At 39.2% G+C, this 24,058-nt stretch overlaps 2 protein-coding genes across 4 annotated transcripts in view; one reads left to right on the top strand and one right to left on the bottom strand.

Moving 5' to 3' along the window:
* Nucleotides 1-21,401, bottom strand: part of znf608 (zinc finger protein 608) — an 88,894-nt gene extending 67,493 nt beyond the window's left edge. Inside the window, exons 1-2 of the mRNA XM_059336332.1 lie at nt 21,292-21,401; nt 2,254-3,292 (exon numbers count right to left, since the gene is read on the bottom strand). Coding sequence (XP_059192315.1) covers nt 2,254-3,201 — 948 coding nt within the window. The 5' untranslated portion in view covers nt 3,202-3,292; nt 21,292-21,401. The remainder of the gene's footprint in view (nt 1-2,253; nt 3,293-21,291) is intronic.
* Nucleotides 6,501-24,058, top strand: part of LOC131974151 (GRAM domain-containing protein 2B) — a 30,559-nt gene continuing 13,001 nt past the window's right edge. The window contains exons 1-8 of one of the 3 annotated variants that reach the window (XM_059336334.1): nt 6,501-6,666; nt 14,524-14,643; nt 18,010-18,097; nt 19,183-19,252; nt 19,862-19,965; nt 21,321-21,416; nt 21,646-21,717; nt 23,628-23,717. In XM_059336334.1, coding sequence (XP_059192317.1) covers nt 6,569-6,666; nt 14,524-14,643; nt 18,010-18,097; nt 19,183-19,252; nt 19,862-19,965; nt 21,321-21,416; nt 21,646-21,717; nt 23,628-23,717 — 738 coding nt within the window. In that variant the 5' untranslated portion in view covers nt 6,501-6,568. Of the gene's footprint in view, nt 6,667-12,770; nt 12,970-14,523; nt 14,644-18,009; nt 18,098-19,182; nt 19,253-19,861; nt 19,966-21,320; nt 21,417-21,645; nt 21,718-23,627; nt 23,718-24,058 lie in introns of those variants that run through there. The other 2 variants (XM_059336335.1, XM_059336336.1) reach the window with 2 other exon arrangements.

Below are 24,058 nucleotides of genomic sequence, written 5' to 3'. Positions count from 1 at the left end.
GGGGTTTATTTTTATTGCTAAAGGTCAGTGTTGTAGTCGAGAGCACCTAAACCAAGACCAAGCCAATACCAAGACCACAGTGTACCGAAACCAAGACAGGAACAAGTCTTTGAGTGGTAGAGACCGAGTCAAGACCAAGACCAGTCCCAGCCATCTCCGTTAGTGTTGTTTTGCAGAATTTACAAGTTGCTGTGTTTTTTCATTTTTTTTTGTAGTTGTGCACAAAATATCTTTGTGGGTCAGGTAACCAAATGCTTCTCATGTCACTCACATGCACTTTTGTGGGGTGCGTGTGAAAGGAGGCAGGAGGGGTGACAGCCGTTAACCGTGACAACCATATGAGTCATGTTATTGGTTGTACTCAAAGCAACAAAATGTACGCAAAATCACAGTAATGATATTAACAAGTAAATCCAAAAATGCACAGTTGTAGTCTTGACCGGTCTTGAAATAAAATCCTTAGTCCGCTTTGTCCGAGACCGAGACAAGACCGAGTAAAAACGCAATTTTTTCGATTCCGAGACAAGACCAAGACCTTCAAAAAGTGGTCTCAAGACCGGTCTCAAGTACTACAACACTGCTAAAGGTACTGCATATGTGCAAGTGTGCATGCGTACTGGCACTCATGCATGCATGGTTTTTATGTTTGTTGTGGGCTTTTTTTATAGATTTGTCCCCTGATGGTGTACAGCTTCCATGAAAATGTGAACAAAGACAAGACATTCTAGGAAAAGTCATTGAATTTCAATTTAAAAAAAGATCATTAAGTGGATTTCCTCTGCTGCTTTTACCCCTAAAACAACACAAAAGTTACCTTTGTTTCTGCTTATATTCAGTCTTTAAATTATTATGTTCAAAATACCTAAATGTATGAAAATATTGAATGTTTTAAGGTGCTCCTCTACAACCATCACAGGACGGTAAAACTCCTCGGTGCAGCCCAGACTGCTGCTGACAGGGAATGAATTACAGTCACTACAGAGCTCTGGGTGAGTGAGTGTGTGTGTGTGTGTGTGTGTGTGTGTGTTTCACAGCCGAATGGGAATCCTTCAGATCAACAAATAAACAAAGCAGCCGGGGCAGGCCAGCGTTCCTCCTGTCAGCAGCATCTGCCAGCAGCAGGGAGGATGCTTCGGTTTTTCCTGCCTCGTCTAATCCTGCATCCACATAAAAAAATAAAAAAAAACTCCTCCTGGATATCCTCCATCTGTTTCTTTTTTTCTCCCTGTCTCTTTCAGACTCTTTCAGCCTGTGTCCTCTGCTGTCACGACCAATTCCTCCCTCTCTATCAAACATCTCTTTCCCCCACTTCACCTCTCCACCCATCTTCCTCCATCTTTGTCTCTCCTGCGGATGACTTATTTAAACCCCCCAAAAAATGATTTCACAAGTGGCAACATCCCCGTTAGATTCTTAAACGACTGGAAAATGGAGCTCAGAGTGGCTCGTTAAACCCTCAGCAGCCCGACCTGTCAACCTGCAGCATTCACGTCTTATTTAAAAGCTTTCTGACCCGCGCTCTAACACCATTTCTGGTTATTTATTTTTTTTACCAAAATAAACGAGCAAACAAAGCCTGTGCAGATTCACAGGAGAGAGATCTTTCTCACTGCCTCACGCCTTTGCTGAGTTGCTGCTGCACATGTAAATAGTTGCTCTCTCCTTTAATCTCCAGCAAAAACAAGGAGGACTGGATTAAATGGTACTGAAAGGAGGAGGAGGAGGAGGATGGAGATGGAGGACACACTGCTGCTGCTGCTGCCTCCCTCCTCCTCCTCCTCCTCCTCTCTTCATCTCCCCTCCAAAAGAAAAAAAAAGACAAAAAAATGTCATCTTTGTACATCAGCATGGTAAATATCAGCAGACAGACAGGCAGACAGGGAACAATGACTCCAGCTGGGCAACAACAATAGGAAATAAATATCATGTGGCAGGCAGGCGGTCATCCCTCCATCTCCACCTCCATCTCCACCTCCATCTCCATCTCCATCCATTTAAACATTCCTGCTGTGTGTCTGCTGCTGTACAGGCGTCTTTGTGGCCTTCACACCTGCATCTGACTGACTGTGTGTGCTCTGAATATCAAAAAATATTTAATTCCTCTGCTTTTATTCTAATTTTTCCCCACCTTTAAAGGTGCACCTGGATATATTTAGTGTAAAGATGAAGGAGCTGCAGGTGTGTGGTGATGCCTGCTGTTTGTTTATTGTTGTTGCCTTTAAGATTGGCCTCCAGACAATAAAAGCTGCTTACCTTCTCGGCTCCTCTGTGTTTCTTGGCCGCCGGCGTGTCGTCATGCTGCCGCCTGACAACAATAGCGCCGCCGCCGCCGCTTTTAACTCCACAATCCAGCGCCGTTTTACCGGCAGCGCCGCCGCCGCTATTACTGTTATTGTTTACGTTGTTAATGTTGCCATTATCTCCCATGATCCTGGAGTCCGGCGCGGCGCAGTGGCAGTGTCCGGGGCCGTCGCGGCACAGATGATGCTCGGGCAGGGCGGACGACGGGAGGAAGACGGAGGGAGGAGGAGACGAGCCATCGCCGGGCTTCTCCTTCCTCGTCCGGGCAGGAGGAGCGTCCCTGTCTCTGTCCCTGTCCCTGTCTCTGTCCCTCTTCCAGCCCCGGATCACGTTCTTCCCCTTCCTCTCCTCCTTGCCTTTGGCGCATGTCGCAGGAGAGGCCGTGGTCACTTCGGAGACGCCGTTGTTGTTGTTGTTGCTGTTGCCGCTCCCGCCGCCGTCCGCGTCCCTGCTGACCGCTGAAATCATCTCCACACCTTCTCCACCGACGCTGCGTCCTTGAGCCTCCCGACGCTGCTGCTGCTGCTGCTGCTGCTGCTTACCGAGCCCGACGCACACCTCGCCGCCGCCGCGCACCGCGACGGCAGCCGCTGAGTGATCCGCCGCCTCCGGTACCTCGCGTTCCTCCCGGACGGCTCGGCTCCGTTTAAGCGCGGATCTCCTCGGCTCCGACCCGCCGCTGCCGCCGCCGCCGCCGACAGGTCCCCGGGTCTGGAGCGAGGGCAGGGCCGCGTGTCTGTCGGCTGAGCCAGCGGCGCTGGAGGAGGAGGAGGAGGTGATGGAGATGGAGGAGGCGGTGGAGGAGGAGGAGGAAGAGGTGGAGGCGGTGTGGTTGGGTGACAGCTCCCTGCAGTCCGTCAGCAGCCCTCCATTCTCCCCAGCTCTCAGGAAACGGTTCATCTCCTCCTTTCCTCGTGTCCTTTGTCGATCTTCACAATAATCAGCATTCAAGTCATTGTCAGCCCGCCGCAGTGTGGCACCGAGCACCGAGCTGTAGGTGGACACATGCAGGTCTGTTATAGGCTGCTGGAGCAGGCCTGCTCCATCACAAACTACAACACAGGCTGAATGAAAGCTGACAGAGAGCCCCCATCTCAAATACAAATAAACATATCTTTATTAAAATATCATCAGAAAACACAAGGAGACATCCCAGAAACCCTGCACAATGTACACATTCTGTTTTCAAATAATAAAATAAGTATTCTATTCTAGTTGATTTCTATAATAATATTTTTCTAGAGAGCGGGTATTTTATTTTGTTCCCTCCCACCGTGAAGACATATCTATCATAAGCTGTGATTGTGCTTTGATTTTTAGAAAATAAATAAATAAATCAGATCCCATCAGAGATTGATAAGGGTTGGCCACAGGGGGGCGCTGCAGTATTTAAACGTCAGCTCAGGTGTAACTGATGGGATGTCCACAATCAGATGGGCCTTTCTGGATTTTACATTTTTACTAGACAATATAATTACCATGTTATCAGGCTTTACAATTTTACTACTATTTTTAATATTTTGGATTTCAATTTATTTATAATTAAATTCAATTTTTATTAGTTATTTTATTAGTTGTTGTTTTAAAATATATTTTACTATTATTATTTTTGTATTTATTTTTTATTCTTCCAGAATATATTTACACATATATATGTATATACATATTTATATGTGTGTGTGTGTGTGTGTATATACACATATTATATATATATATATATATATAATATGTGTATACACACACACACACACACACACACACATATATATATGTCATATCATATATATATATATATATATATATATATATATATATATGATATGATATACAGATGATTTACAAGCCAATAAAAAGACAATCAGTAAAGAAAGAAAGACAGAACAAGTAAAGAAAATCAGTTTGAAAACTAAAGACAAATTAAAAATAAATCAATACAACTGATAAAAATGTAATAATAGTAATGATAACTAAAATAAACACTTAAGACAAAGAAGAAGAGTTATTAAAGTAAAAAAAGTGGGATAGAAATATTACAAATGACATAAAAAGACAAAACAAGAATGGCCTGAAATGGAGAAAACGTAATAAATCAGCACTTAGGTTGGTGTTAAAAGGTGTTAAATAGCTGTGCAGCAGCTGCAGAACAAAGTAGGAAAGAGTGCAAATATATAGTGTGCAAATATAAAGTAACAGCAAGGTGAAAATCCAAAATAAATACCACGTCAAACCATTTCAGGTAACAGTTTAAATACAGTTACATTATCAGAGTCACTCAAAGGGACACGTGGAATAAATATAGATAAATTACCATTTATAGTAACACAATGACACTAAACAGGCAGTAAGTTACACTACACATACAGAATTGCTCTGGGTGAATGTGAGCAGTGTTGTTGAAGCTTTAGGTGGGCAGACATTTGTTGTGAAAGAATTAGATGCAGGAATTTATTGGAAGTTATTGGTTTTGGAGAAGCTCTTGACAGTTCATCTCTGAGGTGGAAATGTCCAATATGGCTTTTTTAAAGCAGAGACTGATATATCAATATTTTTAGTTTGGGAGCCAGTATTTTGTGCCAGCACCATTCATAAAGTGCTTTGGCTTGGAAATAATTTATTCTGTCTCCCAGAGGACACGTGCCATCTGCTCTCATTAGACTTTATTCTGTATTATGCTTAGAAAGGTAAGTTGAGCTCAGATTGTTTTTTTCCGTCAGAGACTGAGGGATCAAACAGACTTAGGTGTGCGTCATTTGAAAAAAATAGACTTCATACCATCTGCAGATGTGATTCCAGCCAACTTAATATGTGAATCTTGTGCACACAAATTCCCATGTCATATTTAAGAGTTTACAAGTTCTATTTAAAGGAAAGCAATAGCTCGGGGTGAGACTGTGCAGGGCTTTAAACATAGACGGGATTTGATACCCAATGCAAAGATGCCAGTACAGGTTTAATATGTTACTTTTTTTTTTACGTTTGCAAGTTTGGCTGCAGCATTATGTACCAGTTGTCAGCAACTAGGCGACAATACATCAAAGAATAGTAATGCGCTTTCCACTAGGACAGTACCCTCTTTGAGGCCTTCGTAGTAGATAAAACATGATAGAGTATCCTCCAGGTTGGACATGCCCTCTAGGGTGCCCGTAAGTGGAGACAGTATAATAATTCAGCTGCTAGGGCACCCTTAAATGGAGAAAACATAATAAATCAGCCTCTAGGGTGGCCTTAAATGAATAAAACATAATAAATCAGCCTCTAGGGTGGCCTTAAATTAATAAAACATAATAAATCAGCCTCTAGGGTGGCCGTAAATGGAGAAAACATAATAAATAAGCCACTAGGCTGGCTTTAGATGGAGAAAACCCAATAAATCAGCCTCTACGGTGGCCTTAAGTGGAGAAAACCCAATAAATCACCAAATATGGTGGCCTAAATTGGAGAAAACCAAATAAATCAGCCTCTAGGGTGGCTTTAAATGGAGAAGACATAATGGATCAGCCTCTAGGGTGGCCTTAAATGGACAAAACATAATAAACCAGCCTCTAGGGCAGCCGTAAATAAAGAAAACTTAATAAATCAGTCTCTAGGGTGGCCTTAAATGGAGAAAACATAATAAATCAGCCTCTACGTGGCCTTAAATGGAGAAAACATAATTAAGTAGCCTCCAGGGTGGCCTTAAATGGAGAAACCTAATAAATCAGCCTATGGGGTAGCCTTAAATGGAGAAAGCATAATAAATCAGCCTCTAGGGTGGCCTTAAATGGCGAAAACCCAATGAATCAGCCTCTAGGGTGGCCTTAAATTAAGAAAATGTGACATGACAGCCACTGAGTAATTGTACTTGGTACCTTTAACCACTGGTATTAGATACACAAAATGAAAGCATCCATCCCAACAACTTTGCAGGACTCCTTTATAATGTTTATTTTGCAGTGAAAGCAGAACCCACATCCAGCTTGTCTGTCATTGACCAGAGTCACTGATAAGAGATTTAGAGCAGTATGAGGAGGAAGAGGAGGAAGAGGGTTCAGTGAAAAGTCTACAGTATGTGACTGCTGCCAAACCGAGCAAACAGAGCCAACGTACATCCAGTCACAGACAATAAGGTCATGTTTATTCTGCGGGGGTCAGGGAGGCGGGTCATTGGTGACCTCAATGGGTCCTGCTGTATATATCTGAGGAAAAAAGTGTAGCACACAAAATTATCAAAAACAAACTAACATGGACTGCTGAGCACTCAGAAAAGTTGTTTTAAAGTTATTCTGTGATGGAGAACTACTGCGTAGATGAGTCGTTTCCATTCAAAAGGAAGAACACGATGTCCAAACTGTCCCATGCTCCGTCCAACACAACCGCATATCACCGGTAAGACAATATGCTCTTTTTTTATGTAAAATAGTAATTTGTAGGCTCCCCTTAAAAAAACTCTAAAAGTGTTCTGCACAACAGTTTGCAGAATTCTCCTCTCAACATTAAATGCCTTCTTGTTCTTGTTCTTCTTCTGTTAACTTAAAACAAGTCTTTGTTTGTTTTTTCTGCAAATTGCCTTTGAAAAATTGAAATTGGTCTCATGTATTTCCAACAGCAGTCTGTTTCTGCAGTTCAACTCAAAATCTAAATATCTTCCCTCTTCCCTGTAGTATTATTTATCAATCTAGTCTTTTGACTAAGTTTGGTGTAAAAGAATAGCTATGGACTTAAACTTTTAACTACTGGACGCAGTTATGACTCCAAATAACAACACTTACTCTTGGGACACAGACACCAGCCTCCTGGGTCCAAGGCCGGGTTGGTTTGACCCATCCACCTCCACTACTGCCCACGTTTGTGCCATTTATATAACATCACGACATCACTATAACATCAAGTGTCTAGCATTTCCACAGATGGGTTTATATCATTTTCATGCCTTTATACAAATTAAATGGTACCTTATTCACCACTTAGTACCAAAATCCCATATTGAGGGCTGTGAGAAAGGGTCTATGACTAGTTGGGAGTGAGACAGGGCTGGTACTCCCAATACTTGGAAACAAACTGATGAGAAAAATCAGTGGAGTTTCCCTTTAATACAGTGAGGCTAGCAAATGGATCTTCTGGGGTTAGTCAGCCTTTAAAAGTGGCCCAGTTCAACCACCCAATCGGTGGGGGTTATCACAATATGATCGGTTATCATCTCATAAGTCTGGGCAGTTAGGGGCCAACTCTGCCTTCTAGTAGGTCCAGTAGGTTGTTATCAGCCCATTCAATGGCCGGTCACCGTTTCATTACATTTCACTTTTAGTTTTTATTCTGTTTAGGCACTGAAAAGGGCCACAGTTTTGTTCGGTTCCGGCAACAAAACCACTTCTTTCATACACGGACTTACTTCCAGCACATTCTCATCCAAACTCATCAGATACTGAAGCTTTGCCTTGGCCTTGGCGTATGATCTAGATGCACATGGTATCCCTTTGTTTTGTTTTGTTTTTTTATGTGTTGCAGATGCCGTCATTTCTCGCTAGTAAGTCTTACAGCTAAAAAAGTTCCTGGTTAGGCTTTATAAAAGATAGCTTAAAAAATAAAACTAATTTGTGGAAATGCCAAAAGTGAAGTTGTTTCGACGAAGACGTTTATACCGGAGAGGTGACATTAGGGCTGGGCAATATGGAGCAAAACTCATATCCCGACATTTTTAGGCCGAATAGCGATATACGATGTATATTGGTATTTAAAACAAAACGTGCAAAGTTTTAACTCAACGCCACAAGAAACCATCATCAACCTGTTTTATTTAAACACTTTATCAAATTCAAAACCTTCCATCGTTTGAAGCAATTTCATCAGATTTAGATGCTCTTCATCTGCAATCTGAAATACCTCCAAATTACAGAACCATTGTTTTTTTCTCCTTAGGAACTAGCTCTTGCTAGTGTGCAGAGAAGAGCAAACAAATAGTGGTCAAAACTTCCAAATATATTATTTATTGATATGTATGCTATTGTCTCAACTACATATCTCTTTCTAAAATATATCTGTAGAACTCGTAATACCGATATACCACCCAGCCCTAGGTGACATTATTACATATGACATCTTTAACGTTTGGTTTCACACAGGAGACGAACACCAGTCTCCTCCTTTGATTGAGGAGCCATTTTAAGTGCTGTATACTATATTCCCTCACTTCCACCATCACCGTCACTTATGCCTTGGTGCTGTTCATAATCACCACAGCCGCTAGAGGGCGTCAAACAATGCACATTAATATAGAAGCCCATTGAATGAGCTGATAACAACCTGCTGGACCTACTAGAAGGTGGAGTAGACCCCCACTTGCCCGGACTTATGGGGTGATAACTGCTGATAAACACCCATTCAATAGTGTGATAATGATCAAATTGGATGGTTCAACCTGGTTTGAAAAAATAAATAAATTCAGTAGAGCCTCTCACCTTCTGCACATGAAAACATCTTCCAATATTGTCTGGAAATAAAAGGGGTGCTCCAGGGGTTTAATATTGCATTTCCATTAACAGCTTGAGGGGCAGATTTGAAATTTTCAAAAATGGTTGAAAAGGATTCAGCAGACAAATATGATCATGTGTTGGCAGCAGATCCTGAGCTGCAGTTCATTCAGTTTGTTTGTGTTTCAAAGGTCTCACTCTACCGTGTGTGAATCAATCGAAGATACTTAAGTGACCTACATTTCCTCAACTTTATTTCCAGAGCTGTTAGAATTTAATTATCCATTCAGTTGTGTTTATTGTATTTCAAGCAAACAAATTATACAAACACCAATAAAGCACTGAGGGCTATTAAGTACAAGAGATTCATTTTTTCAGATTTCATTAGAATTTGGAGCCCAGATTAATAATCTGCAAAGTAGGAAACAGAGACAAATAAAACAGAAAGTAATAAATGCAGAATGAGAAAAAATGATTGTGTATCAGTATAATACTCATCTAATTATAATGAACTACACTGTAAAACAAATACAATTCGGTAAAAACTTTGGCGGCATTTACCGTCAAATAACAGTGAACAACAGTAAGTTATTTTAAAGATAATTCATTCAAAAGTATGGATAATATACAGTAAATATCTTAATTTAAAACACACACACACACACACACACACACACATATATCCATATATATACATATACACATATACACACACACACAGTATATATATAAATATATATTAAGTTTTACTGTAAGAAAACAGAAAATTGTCTTAATTTTACATTCAGCAATATGGTGTGTATTTTTTTTGTATTTTTTACATAGAATTCACTGTAATTTAAACATTTAAGATCATTAAGCAATTAAATAATTCTGTGAAAAGCATCAATAATGTCCCAATATAATAATTTACAGATTTCAATTTCCCTTTTATGGTTAATATTTGTAATAAAAGTAATTCACCTTATTTTTGGCAGTGATAATGAAATAATAAAATAAATGAATAATTAAAATACTGAAAATGAGAACACCTGAAAACAGTCGTATCAGCAAAGTTAAAAGTGGAACAAAATAAAAGAGCTGGGGACAAAATAGATTTGGCAAACAACTCGACACTGTTTGTGTTTCAAAGTGCAGAATGAATGTTGGGGGTAAAGGTCACAATTGGGACACGAATAGTTTGAAAGCCAGAGATAGAAAGTAACAAAGTACATTTACTCCAGTCCAATACTTCCAGTTTATGCATTTTTATACCTCAAGTATATTCCACTGAATCTAACAGGGAAATACCGGACTTTTTACTACGATTCATTTATTTAATACCTTTGTTTCTTTTCAACTTAAGACTATTGAAAAACTAATTATGCAGGTGAGATAAAACAAAAAAATCTAAATCTAAAGGCTTAAAAAAAAAATTCTCAATAAGAAATACTGACAACAAATTTTAAAAAATGAAGATACAAAAGCCATGTAATCCAAAAAAAGTATAATAATGAAAATAATAATAACAAATGTGTGAAAAAATAATTATAAATGTAGAAAATTAAATTATATATGCCTTTATAATTACGGAATACATTATTATTATTATTATTAGCAAATTTTTAATACATGTATTATTATTATTATTATTAAATTATTAATATGTGTATTGCTATTAATATTATTATTAGGGAATTATTACATTATTATTATTATTATTATTATCATCATTATGATTAATACATAATCCACAAAGTACATTGAAAATAAGAATAGTAATAAATAATTACTGTTGTCATAACATATTTATTATTATTATTATTATTATTATTATTATTATTATTATTAAATGTAATTACTAAGAAATTATTAACATTATTATTAAATGTCATCCACAAAAAAGCAAACGTATAATAATGTTAATAATAATAATAATGAAAAAAATAATGGCTATATTATACGCAAATATATACTATATTGATCCACAGGTGATCACAAGCTATAAAGTAATTAAATTATCTTCACCCAGCTATTGTTATTATTCTGAAAAGGGCCATTTTGCATAATGAGTACTTTTACTTTTGATGCTAATATTACATTTGAGTGCAGGACTAACGGAGTATTTCTACACTGTGGTTCTACTACTTTTACTTGATTTTCTGAACTATGTTAGATTCTCTTTATGTGTGTCTATGCGTACAGTAAGCACATGCTGAGTGTGTGTGTGTGTGTGTGTGTAAATAACATACTCTAAGTGTTAACTTATCTGTGAATCTTAAAGGGACAGCGAGAACTGAAATACAACCGCTGAAAGAGAAACTTCATAACATGTTTGTTGACCGTTATTGTGGCCCAGTGACCCTCAGCTGATATCAGATCACACACACACACACACACACACACATACACACACACGATAATAGGTAGCTCATATTTCTTCATTCAGACTAAATTTACATGGAAAATACAACATTTTCACACAGTTAAATATATTTTTTCTGTATTTTAGTTGAATTTGATTTGCAGTTTTGCATCTCTTAGCGGTTATTTTGTGTTTCCTTGCATTTGTTTTGTGTCTTTTTATGGTCAATTTATGTCTTCTGATCTGTGTCTCTTAGTAATCATGCCTTAGGTTGTTTTGCTCCCTTGTCATAGTCCTTTTGAGTTTTTGTGGTTTCTTTGCAGCTTTTCTGTGTCTGTTTGTAGTTGTTATGCATCTTCACTTTTGTGTCATTTAGTGTCTTTTTCTAGCCATTTTTTTTAGTTTTTGTGGTTGTTTTGCCCTTTTTTATAGTCGTTTTAAGTGTGTGTTTTTTTTTATTCCTTTGTAGCTTTTTTTGTGTCTTAATGAAACAGGTGTTTCTTTCAACCTCAACGTTTCTATACTTCTTTTATCTGTAAAGTAAATATAAAGTTGATGATAAAACGTTGATACCAACAAAGAGAACCGGATCAGATTTCATCCCATTTGTGCAGCCGTGAAAGGTTTAAAAAGAGAAGAAAGTTTTGTTCCTATGTAAACTGAGACATGGGAAACTTTTCACACGACACCAAATATCTCAACTTGTTGTGTCTGCAAAGGTTTTACAGGATTACAGCAACATTTTGAGTTTACAGCAACGTAGAAGAGAGCAATGAAACCGTACTCTCCCAACGAAGCTGGGTAAAATGTCACTGATCAAAGGTTTAAATGCTCACACGCACACACCCACACACACACACACACACACACACACACACACACACACACACACACACACACACACGTTCTTGTCCTTCTATCTTTGTGAGGGCATTTTTCATTAGTTTTAGTTTTAATTTCGTTGTGAATTTTTGTTTTCAAATTGTTAGTTTTAATTAGTCTTTAGAGTGAGTTTGCTAGTTTTAGTTTAGTTTTTATTAGTTTTAATTTTTTGTAATGGGGTATTTGTTAGGTGGGAGATTAAAAGAGGTCACAGTAAATTTTGCCTTTATTTCCTTTGTCTTATCCATCTTCATTATGTATGAAAAAAAGTTGACAAAGACAAAAACGAAGGACATTTTCACTATAATTTTTAGTTTTGTAACCACAAAATACAGTTTCAGTTAGTTATCTTATTTTTTAAACTCTCATTTTTATTTCAGTTAAAGTGAATGTTTTTTCAAATCGAGTTTTCGTTATTTCTTTTCCTTTTCGTTAACTATAATAACCTTGTTCCCAACCGTCTTACGTTAACCCTCACATGAACCTAACTGTAACCTTTAACCCTAAAATAAAGTGTGAAATCTCAAAAAAGCATTTAAAGTGAGGACCGGCCGAAATGTCCTCACTTTGCAAAAATGTCCTCACTCTGTTGATTAAAAACGTGTTCCGGTCCTCACTATGTAGGAAGTACAAGCACACACACACACACACACACACACCCCTGCTGTCTGATTGGCCGTGACACGTGAGACCAGAAGGCCCAGCAGACATTCCCACAGGCAGGTGAGGTGAGGGAGCAGAGGATCGGGCTGCAGGGTCAGTTCACCTCTGAAGCTCTCAGAGCAGCAGACAGTGAGACAGACAGAGAGACAGACAGACAGACAGAGAGACAGACAGACAGACAGAGAGACAGACAGACAGGACGGTGGGACAGACAGACAGGTGTTTGGTAGGTTAGAAAGTGCTGAACGTGATGACAGAACTGTGTGTGAACCAGCAGGAAGACGCAAGAAGGTATAACAGAGGAACTGCAAAGCATGAGGACAGAGATTATCAGTGAGTCTGTGACTGCAAGCAACTTGTTGCAGAAACTGCAATTGTAGTAGTAGGAGTAGTAGAAGTAGTAGTAGTAGTAGTACTAGTAGTAGTAGTAGTAGTAGTAATATTATTTGCATGCTGGCATCAGTTGTAATAGCTAACGTTACAGAAAACAACAAATATCATGTATTCTCTTGCTGCAGCTGCTCAAATGTCTGTTTCTTTGTCATATATGATTGTAAATGTGATTTTGTATTGTTTTGAATGTATTTTATGTTTGGGCTGTTGAGTTGCAGATGAACTACATCTTGGTTTCTTTTCTCTATAAATAATGAAGGTGGGATTATGAGAGTGTGAAAGTGGCCCCGGGCTCAGACAAACAAAGGGCACCACCACCTCTCACACACAGGAGCAGTTTTGGTTGTTATGTCTCTCTCTTTGAGGTCATTTTGTGTCTCTAGTTAGTTGATATGTAACTGATCTTTTGGCAATTATTTTTTATCTCTGGTTGTTTTTTGGTCATTTATTTCCAATCACTTTGTAGTTGTTTTTCGTTTCCCTGTAGTCACTTTGAGTCTCTTTGCAGCTGGTTTGGCTTTATTTTTTATTTTTTTTAACCAACTTTTTCTGTCTCTCTGTGATTTTTTTGAGTCTCTCTGAGTCTCTCTTACCCCTTTTTTTTTGTCTCTTTGCAGTCTTTTTGTGTCTCTCTAGTCAGTTTGTGTCTCTTTGCAGCTGTTTCAGTCTCTTTGTAGTCTTTTTGAGTCTCTTTGTTGTTGTTTTACCCCTTTTCATAGATGTTGTGAGTATCTTTGTGGTCTTTTTTAAGCTCTTTTTGTCTCTTTGTAGTCTTTTTGTGTCTCTGTAGTCACTTTGGGTCTCTTTGCAGCTGTTTTAGTCTCTTTGTTGTTGTTTACCCCTATTCTCAGTCGTTCTTAGTAACTCTGTGGTCTTTTTTGAGAGCTATTTTTGTCTCTTTGTAGACTTAATGTGTCTCTCTGGTCATTTTGTGCCTCTTTGCAGCCGTTTTTTTTTTTTTTTGTCTCGTGTCTCTGCAGTTGATTTATATTTCTTTGTGGTCATTCTGAGTCCCTTCTTGATGGTACATGTTTTACTGAGTGACATTTTGAAGGTGAAGGTCAGAGCGGCCCCTGACACTTTGGGTCCCCGGGCCAGAAGGGCCATTCAGTAAAGCGTCCATGTTTGTAACAACAAGCTGACTGATAACTCTACGCTACTTAACAATTACATGAATTATCTGTGTTTACCGTCTGTTGACCGATAAGTGCCAGAGATAAGCAAAAGACACGTTTAAGGTCATTTAGAGTCTACATACGGCTGCAAGGTTTGTCCTGGACAGCACCGACAGATTTATTTTACACTTACACATGTTTTATCAAAGAAGAAATGTTTCTAATGATCTTCTTGAAAGTAGGAAAAATGTGTTCTCTTTTCTTGTCAGGATCGACAAGATTGCTAATCTGGAAGAAGGCTTGAGGTCCCCAAGAGCCCAATTTCTGCTCCATAAAGATTTTGTTGTTTGTTGACTGAATGTTGTTTTTTTGTCTATAGTTCAGATGTAGAAAATGTGGAGGAGCGGCAGAGATATGAGAGGATGCTGAGCGACCCTCTGCACGCTGTGGATCCGGAGCAACAGGAGCTGTTGGGCCGGAGGAAACCAGCACTAGTCAGGTAAACAACAGTTCACAACACCTGGGGGCTCATGTATCAACGAGTGCGTAGCTTTCATACTGAAAGATGGCGTACCCCCAAAACTAGAAAAGTACTTATGCACACTCACCTCCACATGTATCAAACTGTGCTTACGCCAGGTTCTGCACCTTTACTTCATACATCCCAATAAGTTTGGAACTGAGCGCACAGGCACGAGCCACCAGCCACGCCCCGGCTCCTCCCACAAATAAATACGCAGATGACATGCAAATGACTATAAATCACCAGCATGCCCGCTGATTATCTAAAAACAATGGCAAATCAACGGGCTGCCACTGCAGCGAGGTGGACGTGGTGATCTCTGGCGTGGAGGCAGGAAAATGTGCTTTTTGGTGCTTCAGGTCTGGGATCAGCAACAAGGTGTCACTGTGGCTGTTAACCAGCCGGATCAGAGACCTGCACCATGGCAGAAAGGTCCCTCCACACACACTCCTTCTAAACTCCACCGTTTTGCCTTTTTTTCTCCAGAACCGACAGAGTAGTCATTGTGTAATGCATGCCAGAATCTTTTTTTACGCATCAGTTTATAACCACACTTAACTTGTTGTCCCAATTAATCATCACCTACGGGATCTAATATGCACCACACCTGACTTATTCTGAAGGGATTTCACACACGTTTTTCCCAGGGGAGAGTATACCTGCAGCGTTAACATCTCCATGTTAAACCAAAGGGGAAACAGTCGGCGATCTGGACTTTGACACAGTAACTGAGGCAGGTTATCTGGGAGAGATTTGTGCGCTCCATATTAATCAGAATCAGAAATACTTTATTGATCCCCGGAGGGAAATTCTGTATATATTTTTTTTAAAATAGCGTAAATAGCAAAATATATAGACTTAAGAAAATATACAATCTTAAAAAACAAACAGACTTAAAAACATACAGACTTCAACATACCATTATTGCACAAGTAAGCAGCAGTACGCAGGTGAAATATAAAACATAAAAATGGATGATAAAATCATCTATCCCCTGATATTTACAACGGGTTATTGAGGGTGGAGAACAGCATTTCTATTGTCACAGAGCTATAAACTGTAAACACAATGCCAGTTGTGTGTAGTTTGAGTTTATGAAACACGTTTTAAATAGCGCATAAAGACAGTAGTTTCCAACAGACAAAAGTCTGCGGTGCCACCGCACATTCTCACGGCACCTCGAAAGATTAAGCAGCGGTCCGCACATTCTCAAGGCAAGTTCGCTTTTCATACATGTGGCGTGTGCGGGAAAAACAGCGTACACAATGTTTTTGTGTGTAAGCAGCGTTGATACATGAGGCCCAGGACGTTCTCAGACTATTGAATGAGTATGAGCAAGTTTGGGCTCGCTTCACCTTCTAGTAGGTCCAGTAGGTTGTTATCAGCCCATTGGTTGTTGTTCCATTACATTTCACACAGTTTTGTTCGGTTTAGGCTACAAAACTACTTCTCTAAGGTTAGCGCAAAAAAGTTTCAGTAAGGCGTAATAAAAGACAGTTTAATTATTATATTATTATATATATTATTAAAATTAATTGAAATGCCAAAAGTGAAGTTATTACGAGGACAACATAACTTACGCCTGGATTCCACTGGATGCGTAACGGCTGCAGATCCGTCGTCGAAGCCGTTACGCACCCATTATAATCAATGTGTGAGATTCCACCGACTGCAGATCCGCTGCGTAATGAGTCCGACAACGCAGGGCCATCCGACAGCCCTCGCAACACTTGCGCAGAGCTTCTATTTTTGTCGGACGACGGAGCACTACGCATAAATTCAGCACAGAGCAGATCGTTCGGGACAGGAAGTCTTGCACAGACACAAAATAAAACACCGGTATATTTTCAAAATAAAATACCTCGGGTTCGCTAACGAGGTCGGCCGGCTCGTTAACAAGCCGGCCGACCTCGTTAGCGCTCGTTAAGACGGAGTCGCTGGATTTGTCTCCAGTCATTAACGAGGAGATGTTGATTATCTTCCAGTTATATCAATTGATTAGGCGTGAATTTGCGAGATCTCGTGCGTCCTCGGGACTCTGCTGTCCGCAACAGCTCCGACACAGACGGATCCGGTGGGTGTTGACGGACTGCGTAGATACGCAGCCGTTGCGGACAGACCCCTGTCGGAGTCGTTACGCATCCAGTGGAATCCAGGCGTAAGGGAAGCATCATAATTACGTTGGCTATGGTAAAAATGTGACGCACTGAAGTTAACTGCATCACACTTAACTTCAGTTATTTGAAATTACATCAACTAACAACACAGTACACAAATGCTGGGTAAAAGTCCTGGTTTGTTTGACCCTCCTGCCCTTCCTAACAGCAATTTTTGTGCTTTACATTCATTTCCTTACTTGCCCCTTTGTTTTCACACTCCATAGTGTCACTTTTGCCTTGGCGTTCTTTATAATTACTACGGCTGCTGGAGGGCTCCACGAGAGATACATCAATCCAAAGTTAATATCCAATATCAGGCGGATACCCAAAGCCTAGGTATTGGAATTGGTATTCAGACTGAAAAAGTTGGATCGATGCATCCCTCGGCACCACCAACAATAAACATTAATACAGCAGGACATTAAATGGGCTGATAACAACCAACTGCACCTACTAGAAGGTGGAGAGGGCCCCTGCTGGCCCATACCACCTCAAGATAGTTTTACCATCGACAGGAAGTCTCTCCTCGTCCTTTCAAAATAAAAGTGTCCATTATCAAAACAGGCTTTTGCATAGTACTGTATATATATCTTTTCACATGCATGCATGCATGGATTAATCGATTAATTGATCGTTAACGTTATAGATGCTCGAGTTGGCAGGATTCTTCCAAAAGCCCATCCCTGGTAACAAGTCAGAATATTTTACAACTGGCAAGTAGTGGTAAAATTTAACCAAGTCAACTTTGACTCCAGTAATAGTTTTGTGTCCTGTTGTTGGAAGTTATGTCTGGAATAAATGTTTTTTTAAGCATAACCCTGTAGTGGTTTTGGGGTCTAACCTTTAAGTATTTCGGTATTTTCAGTGTTTAAAATTGACGTTGTCACATGTTTGCACCCATTATCATTGTGACAAGTGCCTAGTCAGCGTATTTTTGCTTTAAAATGTAGATATTTAAAATTATCTGTGGTTTGCAGAAATGTACAATACCAACATTTGTTTGGGTGACTGGGTTGCGAAAATGAGATCTTTTAGCTCCTGACATTTAATTTATGTAATTTAACTTGGTGACCTATAATCAATAATGTTATATAAATAGATGATTTAGCACAAAGGGCCACAGACAAGCAGACACTTATGTAAGATGCACTATAATCTAATATTGATTGTGTTTGGTCTGCAGATCAAAGACCTTCGACCACTCTCTGCTGACTCAGGTCCAGACTGACCCGGACTCCAAGATAGAGAGGAAGAAGTCTCACTACAGCCAGGTGAGCCGCTCAGATTTATATTTTATTACACCTATAAACATTACAGCATGTGAGTGATATCAAGGATCATTTCAGCCGACCAGAAGCTGTCAAACCTTTACTTAAATCTATATTAATGTGACTTGTGATCATATTTTACATTCTTCCTGTTGTCCTCGGCTCAAATTTTACTCGTCTTTATATCAGAAATAGGGCTTTCTTTCATCTAATGGCCTTAAAAAAGTCAATCACTAATTTCAATTAATTTTGGTATGAGGGAGTTTACAACTTCTATGTATTTACTCAAAAACAAGAGGCAGAATTTCAAACAAGGTGTAATTTAACGGAAATAAAGTCTATTGACCATACTTTATTTATTTTTTTAAAGTTAAATTTGTGGTAATGAGTTGGAATCTGTCGGCCAAGAAGGTGAATCACAGATGTTGGTGATAATCTTTATTTTATGCTTCATAAACACTCAGGACAAAAGTTGCATGGTCTACAGGGAGAAAATATGAGGATTAATGATGTTTATGCCTAAAATTTTTTAAATTAAAGTTTTTTGTGTGCATGTGAATGTGTATTAATATGTGCAGGAATGTGTGTATGTTTATATATATTTTAATCTATTTTGACATGTAATGATTACAGAAACACTATTACTTTATTGTTGTTATTATTATTATTATTATTATTATTATTATGTTGCATCTGTGTTAGCTATGTTTTGTTTTTTGTCTGTTTTTGTCTGATTGTATACACATATATATACATATACATACACATATATATACATACATATACATATATATACATAAACATACATATATATATATATACATATATATACATAAACATACATATATATACATACATACATACATACATATACATATATACACATGTATATATACACATATACATACATACATATATATACACATATATATATACACACATAAACATATATACATATACATATATATACACATAAACATATATACATATACATATATGCATATACATATATATACACATATACATATACACATATATATTAAAAAAATAAAAAATAATGTTTTGTGGTTGTGTGTGTTGTGTTCCAGCTTTCGAAGAGCAACTGCCAGTACCATAAAATATTCAAGGAGATCAGCAAAGAGGAGCAGCTCAGACAGAGTGAGTCATTAATGATCACAACGATCCGCTCCACCTTAAATACTGGATGAGGGATTAGATAATAACTCAACATTTGATACCTGTGAACTTTTTGTTCAACACCAGCTGATGATTTAAAGGATAGCTGCATATTATCTGAAGTTTATCTTAAAAAATATTATATTAAGTCGTCCAACTTCCTGTTTTTGCTCCAGTCAATACTTAGTAAGCTTATTAGAGGTCGACCTGAACAACAAACGTCAATATGGGTTGTAATAACCTCCTGCCATAAATTTACATGAGTTATATATGAATTACAGTGCAATAATTCCCCTCAGTAGAACTATAAACAGTGAATGAGAACAGCTGCAGTGTTGTTTTAAAATGAGAAGAAAGTGAACCTATCATTTAATGCTTATAACAGAATAACAGGACTATAAATCAACTCATTCTCTCTGAGAGAAATTGATACTTAATGTGGTTTGAAGAAAGCCTTTTCAAAAATAAAAACATTCCTCAACAAAAGATCTCTGTCTTATTTGGAACCCCCCTCCCTACTAAATTAACACTTTAAAGAAGTCTTTCTGCAGTTTTTCCTCAGTATTCTGATGCTTTTCTCCCGTTCGTTAGGTTACACCTGTGCTCTGCAGAAAGACATCCTGTACCAGGGACGCATGTTCGTGTCCGACCACTGGATCTGCTTCCACTCCAAGGTGTTCGGCAAAGACACAAAGGTACCGTTAAACTGGGATGTTTGGAGTTTGTTTTCTTTACGTCAAAAATCATCAAGCTGTGAAAAAGTTCTGCAGAGTGTGTAGAAATAGAGTAGTCTTATGTCCACTTCAATGACTCAGACTTCACAGTGTTAACCCTCTGGAGTCACAGAAACTCAAACTCCATGAGGCCAGTTTGTGTTTAATGTTGATCAGCCAAGTAAAACCGGAGATCAGGTGTAATATATTAAGTATACAAATGTAGAACTAGATGTTCTCCTCATTTTACCTCTTAGGGCACTTTCACAACCCAAACTTTAACCCGTTTGAATTTAACTCTGGGGCAGTTAAATCCTTGTTCCAGTTGGTTTGGTTGCTTGTGAATGCTCCAATCGTACTCTTTTGCGGACCACAACAACCAGTCCCAGACCTCTTGCAGAGATGGTCTCGGTTCATTTCCAAACGGATTCTCTGGTTCTACAGCTGTCTGATCGCAGCACGTTGGAAATAATGGATCAACACATTGTTGACGCCCCGGAGCCTCAACAGGAGATCCTCCTGACTGTTTCTCTCCACATTAGTTTGGTGAACTCAAGAGCAGATGACAGCCAGTATAATTTAAGGTAATCGGTGTGTGCTCGGTTCCATGTTGCTTCATTTACATTTTTCACCGCCAACTTTTCAACAAATAACAATTAAAAGTGTGAGTAGATTTCCAGCCCTCCACCATCGTGTACGCTCCTTTTTTTATTCTATGTGGTCCGCTTACATGTCTGCACTGTGAAGAAACCAGACTAAATACAAAACCATCCAAATGTATCAATTTCACTCTGATTCGGACGAACAAAACGGACTGGGGCTGTGAAAGTGCCCTTAGATGTTAGATCTGGAACCAACACTTACAATCCTTCATGCAGCATGATTGTTTTTAGTAAGAAAAGTAAGAAAAACATAACTTTCAAAATCAAATGTTTTTTGTTTTTTGGGGGGGTTAAAATGTTGATCCAGTCAGTCAAAGTGGAAAAAAAACTATCAGGTCATAGAGGTGAGGTTGTACTGAAAACAATGATGCCCACATGGCATGGTAAACATTTTTAGTGGTTTATACAGGCAGAAGGAAAAGGACTCAAGAACAGACAAAGCAGCCCAAACTCTAAGTTAGTGAGGTGCAAAGTTTACTGTAACAATCTTCTAACTTCTAGAGATTCCAACCATTAAATTTGATAGAGATGTTGGAAAACCTTGTGTGATTCGGTCTCTTTGACTGATGAAGTCTCATAGTGTCCATGACAACGTCTGGGACCGCTACTGTGATTCTCAGAGTAACATAGTCCCCGCAGGGCTGACCTGTTTGTGCTGGTGTTTGTCCGTCCCAGATCGCCATCCCGGTGATGTCCGTCACGCACATCAAGAAGACCAAGACGGCCATCCTGCTGCCAAACGCGCTGGTGATCGCTACCGCTAATGACAGGGTGAGAGGGACGAGTCGACTCACTTTACTGTTCACACATCATGAATTATTCACTGAAAATCTAAAAAGTTTGTTTTATAATAACTGAAGCAGTCATCAGAGCTGAACAGAACACAATGATCCTGCAGAGTTCATCTAGTGTTCTGTGTGTAAAAATAAATGTTAGAGTTTCACTAGTTTTGATCAAATATCGGTCACACAGTAAAACGTTTGTGTTTGTGTTGTTGCAGTATGTCTTCGTGTCCTTCATGTCCAGAGACAACACCTACAAGTTCCTGATGTCCATCTGTCTTCATCTGGAGGTAGGACAGACTTCAGACATGCAGCAGCTGTTTCTTTGGGGGGTTTTTGGGTTTGAAAAATTGTATTGGGCTGTAAAAAGGAAGTTGACTTCAACTGATTAAGAGGTTCTAAACTGGGGCATCCCGGTGGCACACCTGGTAGAGCGCATACCACAGAGGCATAGCCCTCGTGAGCGGGCGGGTTCGAATCCGACTCGGTGCCCTTCATACATGTCGTTCCCTCTGTCTCCCCCTTTCACACTGTCTCTCCACTATCAATAAAGCCTTGAAAATGGCAAAAAAAAAGGATCTTGAAAAGAGGTTCTAACCTGCTAAAAGTTTAAAAATGTAATTTCCCCTGATTACTTTAAGGCTGTTAAACAATCTTTAAAAACCCAACATGAGAATGCACATTATTCATGGACTAACTTGTTATAATCCCAAAAAACAAAACAATGTTTAAAATTGAAATTTTCTTTCTACGTCACTATCAGAGCGAAAAAGACCTTTGTGCCATGACAAACTTCAATATAATATTTTGAGCACAGAGAAAAACTATATCTGATACTAGATGTGTGACTCATCAGAGGTTCCAAAACGATTTTATCCTGATACTTGAGTCACGATACGATATCATTGCGATTTTAAGCATTTTGCAATATGGTCAATATTGTGATACAACATATTGAGATTTAACTGTTTAACTGCATTTTAACTACGTTCAGGCCCCGTTTACACGAGGACGATTGCGGGTAAAAACAACAAAATATTTGATCGGAAGTGCCTTTCGTTTAGACGGTGACGGCGTTTTTGGGGCTTAAAAACGCAAAAATCTGAAACCACCTTCCAAAGTGGAAAAGTTGAATCCGCTCCGCCGTAGCGTGTCCGTCTACACTGCCAAGACGCAAAACTCTGCTCAGATCTGCTCACCTCATGTATGTGTTTACGTCACATACGTGTTTACGTCACATACATGCTCCAGTACAGGAAAATAAACAAACATGTGGGATTATTTCCATGCGTCGGACCTTCAAGCTGCTCTGGCAGCTCTAATAAACTTACAGGAGTCTTTCAACCAAATGTACAGGATATGTACAGATAGTATTAGTGAACAGAGAAGGATCTGGAATTACCTCCATCACATTTTGGATGCACCGATTGGTCGGAGGCGAGCCAGACGGCTTTGGAGGAGACCTGGGAGATCTAGTGGATGGTGGAGAACTTTGTGGAAGGAGTAGCTGATGAAAATACGTGGCGTGAAAACTTCCACATGCCCAAAGATGCTCTTATCGCTTTAAGTGATGCCGTCTGGCATGCATACAATCCAATTCACACACTTTTGCGTCACCGTATGCACACAGATTTCCTCCTGAAAACGTTCGTCTAAACGCGGAATAAAAAGTGAAGATGTGACACCACTTTTGCGTCTTCTGTTCAGACCGTCATCATGTAAACGTAGCCTCAATCAAGAAATGTTTTGTTAAATAACAGTAAATTCTCAATTCTGAATTGGGAGGTAGCCATGTATGTAAAGAGGAGACTTGTGGGAACACACAGAGCCAGTTTTAATTGAGATAGCATGACGTCAGAGGTCACATGAGCGATTTGAAAATCACCATGAAACAAAAAAAGCCTAACTTTGCAGCGTTATTTCGCCAACTTCCCGACACGATATCCTGACGCACATACTTGTGCCTATAGATTCCTTAGATCTTCTAGTTTCATATGATACCAGGATCTCCAGTATATTCCTAAAAATGAGCCGGCACAGCCTCAAAAATGGCGAAAACAGTGAGCGGTCGGAGCGCTAAATATAGATACTTCATGGCTATGAATGAATATAATATTGCCATGCAAAAATCACGATTCTATTCTGTATAGATTTTTTCCCCCACCTCTATCTGATATGTATATTATCTGTACGTGTGCAGGAGAAGAGTCCGTGCAGCAGTCCCATCCCCTCCTCAGCTGAGAGCAGCTTCAGAGGTCAGAGGTCACCTCTGTCTCCTCGCTTCCCTCTGGTAGGTCGGACACAAACTCACCAGAACCGTTTGCAGCGCTCAGTACAACAATAAGTACTGAGTCACTCACATAACTCTGATTTTAAGGAAAAACACGTTTACAATGTTCTTCCAGGTGGGAAAAAAGTTGTTTCTAGTAGGTTTATGTTTTTTCTAATCCATCCCATTTCACTTACACAGGATCTGTAGTTGTTGTGCTGACAAAAGATTTGATTTATGGAGAAATGTATCTAAGAAAGACCAACAAAAGACACCATCTATGTAAAAAAAACATTTAAGGCGAGTTAGCAGGGTGGAGAATACTATTCCAAAAACTAACTGCAAACTATTCATGTGCAGCA

This window comes from Centropristis striata, chromosome 7 (genome assembly GCF_030273125.1).
Source record: "Centropristis striata isolate RG_2023a ecotype Rhode Island chromosome 7, C.striata_1.0, whole genome shotgun sequence".
Lineage (NCBI taxonomy): Eukaryota > Metazoa > Chordata > Actinopteri > Perciformes > Serranidae > Centropristis > Centropristis striata.
Note: the sequence above shows the minus strand (reverse complement) of the source record. Positions and strands in the feature narration are given on the sequence as shown.